This window comes from Suncus etruscus, chromosome 16, assembly GCF_024139225.1.
Source record: "Suncus etruscus isolate mSunEtr1 chromosome 16, mSunEtr1.pri.cur, whole genome shotgun sequence".
Classification (NCBI taxonomy): Eukaryota; Metazoa; Chordata; class Mammalia; order Eulipotyphla; family Soricidae; genus Suncus; species Suncus etruscus.
In genome coordinates, this window is record NC_064863.1 from 62,636,407 (window position 1) to 62,642,406 (window position 6,000).

Genomic DNA, 6,000 nt, shown 5'->3' on the forward strand with positions numbered 1-6,000 from the left:
TGTCCTATAAATTAAATATTGGATCAATGTTTTGAAAACTGTAAAATTTTATGGCTTATAATCAATATCCTTACTTTCTTCTTTCTTGTTCTACTAACTAGGCTGATCTTATTATTGGACAATTATGTGTCAGGCATGAAGAGAATCCAGTGAATGCTCGTATTGGCCAGTGTTGCTCTTCTTCATATCCCAACAGGAGGCCATGCTTTAGCAGCTTGGTGATGGATGAAGCATATATCCCTCCACCCTTCTCTGCCGACAAGTTCATCTTCCATAAGGATCTGTGCCAAGCTCAGGGTGTAGCGCTACAAACAATGAAACAAGAGTAAGAGATTCTTTGTGACCAGTGAAAAGACAAACAATAGCAAAAAAGCAGTTGAGATTTATATTCTACACATCCAATACTCTTGGGCTAATTGAAGAAAATAATGATCTCAAGGCTCTTAAAGTGACTTCCAAAATAGTTTTGTCTTGGTGTATTTGCAATGTCATTGGGATGTAAAAATCTATGAGAGTAGATAATTTTAGGTTTATAAAAATAGTTTTCATTGCAAAATATCATTGCAACACATTTTGAGCGTGAGAGAAAACGTGTACTTTCCTTTGCTGAATTAGTATGTCTTTGCAATGAGTCTGAGTAATTCCATTTCAAAGTACTAGAAAAATGCCATAGGATATTTTATTATATTATTTATTCTTTGGATAATATAACTGTAATATTTGATTGAACTACAATATGGTTGTTAAAAGTGAAATCATATTTCAGTTCTTGTGGATGCTATTCTGCAGTATTGGTGGCAATGCAAGTCAGTAAACTCATATGCTTCAATTCTTATAAATTTTAACACTTGATTTGTGATGATCTTCATTTTAGAAAAAACATTATTCTCAGTCAAAATATAAGGCGTATTTTAAGATAGAGTAAAAAAATGACAACTTTCTTAGAGAAAGTTGCAATAGTAATTGCAATATAAGAGTTTAGACATTAATATGTTTCAGTGCTCAGGTAAAAATATAGTGATGGCAAGACTTTAAATCTGGCTTTATGAGTATGAAAGCCAGGAAAAGGATACCTAGAGCAATAGGTATGTAGGGCATCTACAAGGCCACCCCAAGTCATCCCCAGCAGCATGAATGGTCACCAGAGCTTGTCAAGAGTTAAATCTACCAGAATCAGGAGTAAGCCTTGAGCACTACCTGGATGGCACCAAACAAACAACAGCAATAGAGCTTTTGAAAAGCTTTTTAAATAAGAGATAAGCTAAGACTGCTTTTAAAAAGAAATCATTGGAAAATAAATTCTAAAAATTAAGCAAGTAAGAAAAAGACTGAATTTCATACATAAGTATATAAAATAATGTTTCATTTATAATCTGCACAGTCCAGACTAGTGGAGAATAAGCATGTTTCCAGTCAGTCTTTATGATACAAGTATTAGACACGGTTAATATGTAAGTTATCAGTTGCTGAAGTGAAGGCATAGGTGCAGGAGTCCCCAAATTATGACCTGTGGGCCTCATGCGGCTCACCAAGAACATTTATCCAGCCTGCTGGGTGTTTTGGCCACAGCTGCCTGTCATGCTTAGCAGCCTGTTTGTTCCAAGCCACAGTGTGTAATTGTGGGATGTATGCAGCACTCTCTGTGTGCTCCTCTCTGTCTCTGGAATCCTTCTCAGTTTCGGGTAGGGGTCCTCAAATTACAAACAGTCAAAAGCAGCCCCATAGTTACCATTGAAATACTACTGGTAAAGGGGGCTGGAGAGATAACACAGCAGTAGGGCGCTTGCCTTGCATATGGTCAACACAGGAGGGACTCTGGTTTGATTTCCGGCATCCCATACGGTCCCCCGAGCCTGCCAGGAGTGATTTCTGAACGCAGAGCCAGGAGTAAACCCTGAGCCGCGCCTGGTGTAACCCAAAAGTTAAAAACCAAAACCAAAACCAAAACCAAAACAAATACTGATAAGTTTGTTAATATAATTTCTTTTTGTTTTTGTTTTTTTGGTCATACCCTGTGAAGTTCAGGGGTTACTCTTGGCTATTCACTCATAAATTGCTCCTGGCTTGGGGGACCATGTGAGATGCTGGGGATAGAATCCAAGTCCGTCCTGGTCAGCAGTGTGCAAGGCAAACACTCTACAGCCGCACTATCGTTCTGGCCCTGGTTAATATAATTTTTGTTCTTTATTTTATTTTTATTTTTTTATTTTTTGTTTTTTTTTTTGACCACACCTGTTTGATGCTCAGAAGTTACTCCTGGCTAAGGGCTCAGAAATTGCCCCTGGCTTGGGGGGACCATATGGGACGCTGGGGAACGAACCGTGGTCCTTCCTTGGCTAGCGCTTGCAAGACAGACACCTTACCTCTAGTGCCACCTCACCGGCCCCTTGTTCTTTATTTTAAATACTGTATTTGTTCCTGTACTTTTTTAACTTCAAAACAAGATATGTGCAGTGTGGGTAGGAATTCGTTCACAGATTCTTTTAAATTATAGTGCAGCTCTCCAATGATCTGAGGAATAATGAACTGGCCTTCTCTTTACAAAGTCCGAGGACCCCTGCGAGGGTGATGATTGCTAGGATTTAGGAAATTCTCTATTCAGGCTGTAGGGCAATTGTATATTATTGCATGTTATATTGCTTTGTTTTAAATTCTAGATTTCTCATTAACCTTGTGAAACAAACGCCACAAATAACAGAAGAACAACTTGAGACTATGACTACAGATTTTTCAGCCTTAATGGAAAAATGCTGCCAAAGTGAAGGGAAAGAAATTTGCTTGGCCGAAGAAGTAAGTAGCAACTCATCTTTTCACTCAGAATAACTGGTATAAAATTTTCTGTAATGAGATAATCCCATGACAATATATTCCAATGGTGGAGAAACCCTGTATATCTTAGGCCAAGGGAATTCCCTTTTTGAATGACCCCAATATTTACTTTGCTTATGCAGGAGCGAAAAAAAAAAGAGACAAAAAGCAAAAAATAATCTTTTTTTTTCTTTTATCTAGCTTGTCAATTTCACTGTTTTAAGGTGGATATTGAAGAAGTTGTCCACTTTTTTTTATATATTTACTTTTTCTTTCTTTTCTCTTCTTTTTTGTGCTCTGTCATGTTTTTTATCTCAAGACCATGGCAATTATGTGGTGCACATCTTTATTGCTGCAGTGCTCACTGGATATCTTATTTGATATTTCTGTTGTGTTTCACCTTCTTTTCCCCCCCTCATCTCTCAAACCGAGGATGAGAACCTCTAGAAGGACTCCGCCCATTGTCGGGGTAGTTGATTTTTACCCCATTTTATTACTTTTCTCTTCCTCAAACAAAACCACATAACTTGAACTATCTAGTCCCGCCTCCCAATTAGAGGGGCAAGTAATGGAGGTACCAAGACCAAACAGTAATAAGATCACTAAGTAATAAACTAGACACAGAGAGGACCACTCATTCTAGCAGCCCCTGGGGTGAGGGTAGAGGATATGGGAGGCAGGAATGGAACAGAGGTGGAGGGAGGACAATTCGGTGATGGGAATTCCCCTGATTCAATGTTAATATGTACCTGGAATATTACCGTGAACGATATGTAAGCCACTATAATTAAAATAAAAATTATATTAAAATTTTTTCTGTAAAGAATAGCATACAGACTGCTCCACAAATGTATGACTTTAAAATAATTCCACAGAGATTTAAATTTAGAAATGAATTGAAGTATTTATGATTAAATAAGTACAATGCTTTCATTACATATTAACATTTAAACTTTAAAATATTGGAGCCAAAGTGATAGCACAGTGGATAGAGCATTTATTTGCTCCGCATGTGGCCAACTTGGATTCAATCCCTTGCTTTCCAAATGCTCCCCCAGGAGTAATTTCTAAATACAGAACCAGGCATAACCCTTCAGCACCACTTGGTGTGGCCTTTGAACAAAATAAAATGAATCAACAATAACAAAAAACCTTTAAAATATGATGGAAAATAAATAATTTGGACTTATTTTTAGTATAGAAGACTGTGGGGGGGTGAATCTATAATTAATTAACAATAACTTAGATACATTATGGCCTAAAATTCATCATTTAAGGTAATTATATTATGATAATTAATAATACTTTAATTATGCACCATATTATTTGGTGATTCTTTCTGAATTTGGTTTTTAACTCAGAGGCTGCCAATGATGACAGTGGGTTGGTGTTTCTCTGGGCTATATTTGCCAGGACTGTGGGGAAGATGAGGTCCAACAAAGGGAGTGCAGTGCAGTGGGCAATGTGCTTTTTTTTGATCTTGCAGTGCTCCTCAGGTATGCCAAATGGGCATTCTAATACTTTGAACACTCTCCCAAACACCATTTATTTTGTCCTCTGAGGCCATATCAATGGTGCTTGGGGACTGAGAGGGACCATGTGATGCCATGAAAGAGATCTGGTGCTCCCTCATGTCAGTCATGAGCTATATGAAAAAATTACTAAGATAGTTTTTGAACTACCTCCTAGACTTATGCAAAAATTATTTTAACTCATTAAAGAGTATAATTTTGTATATTAGAATAGTTATTAGGAATTCTATTAATTTTATTTTTAGCACTATTACTAAGCTATATATATAATTATCTACATTTGATAACACTTTAGTTTTTATTACTAACTACATTTGGATGATAACTATATTTGAAATACAAGAGAGTCTATGATTCATCATTTTTACCAAGTTTATCAGACTCATACAATAAAGGTTTGAATATTTTGTTATGTGAACTTCCAAAAAAGAAGATATTTACAAATACCAAGATTTCTAATTAATAATATAATTTAGTCTGTTTGAGTGTGTGGAGTTATCAGTATGCTTGTGTCTCTGTCTTTACTAGGATGGGTGGACACAAGTAATCAAATCAGACTAAACAAAACTAGTGATTTTATGTAAAACAGCTTTGATTTAAAAATATAAAAGATAAATATTATTTGACTTAAAAACATTTTCATCTAGATGTGAATCATTAACAAATCAATAGTGATCACTAAAAACTGTTTTATTTATGTCTGATTTTAGAAGGGTAAATGTGAGGTGAGAAATAATAAGGGTTTGGAGACTAGTATAATTAAAAAAAGAAACAATAATTGCTGGGATTTGAGCATTGTACAATGGTAGAGTACTTGCTTTGCAGATTCGAGGCCACAAGTTTTCTCCTCAGCACCACCCCACATTCCCAGTGCCTCCTGAGACCTCTAACACACTTGTAAAATATAAAATATACTGTTACTATGAGTAGATTTATCTCTCTCTCAAGAGATTATATCATTACTGTTTTTTGGCTCCAAAATTATTTATCTTTACTGTCATTTTAGTTTATAAATCTATAAATCCAACACTGAATAGTATAGTGTCACCTCTATTGTTACAAAGCGATCAATTATTACTTTACTGATTATTCTTACTTGTTTTTTAATTTTCAGGGCCAAAAACTTATTTCAAAAGCTCGTGCAGCATTGGGGGCTTAAATAACTTCAGGTAAGAAAAAATTCAAACAAGGCTAAATAAAATGTAAGAGCTATTATCAAATTATTTTCTTTTTTTTGGAGAGACACACCCAGCAGTGTTCAGTTTATTTCTGGCTCTGCACTCAGGAATCACTCCTGGCAGACTCAGGGGACCATATGTGATGACCATATGTGGGTCATCTTCACTCTGGGTCAGCCAGATGCCAGGCAAACACCCTACTTGCTGTGCTATTGCATTGGTCTCTACAAATGATTTTCTTTTTTTTCTATTTTTTTTTTTTTTTTTGGTTTTTGGGCCACACCCGGTAACGCTCAGGGGTTACTCCTGGCTATGAGCTCAGAAGTTGCTCCTGGCTTGGGGGACCAAATGGGAAGCCGGGGGATCGAACTGTGGTCCGTCCAAGGCTAGCGCAGGCAAGGCAGGCACCTTACCTCTTGCGCCACCGCCCGGCCCCTACAAATGATTTTCTTAAAAATGAATGCAATTCAATAAAAAAGTTT

At 36.5% G+C, this 6,000-nt stretch overlaps 1 protein-coding gene across 1 annotated transcript in view; it reads left to right on the forward strand.

Moving 5' to 3' along the window:
* AFP (alpha fetoprotein) overlaps window positions 1–5,504 on the forward strand; it is a 28,454-nt gene extending 22,950 nt beyond the window's left edge. The window contains exons 12-14 of the mRNA XM_049789863.1: window positions 102–325; window positions 2,658–2,790; window positions 5,455–5,504. Coding sequence (XP_049645820.1) covers window positions 102–325; window positions 2,658–2,790; window positions 5,455–5,499 — 402 coding nt within the window. The 3' untranslated portion in view covers window positions 5,500–5,504. The remainder of the gene's footprint in view (window positions 1–101; window positions 326–2,657; window positions 2,791–5,454) is intronic.
* The last annotated feature ends 496 nt before the right edge of the window (window positions 5,505–6,000 follow it).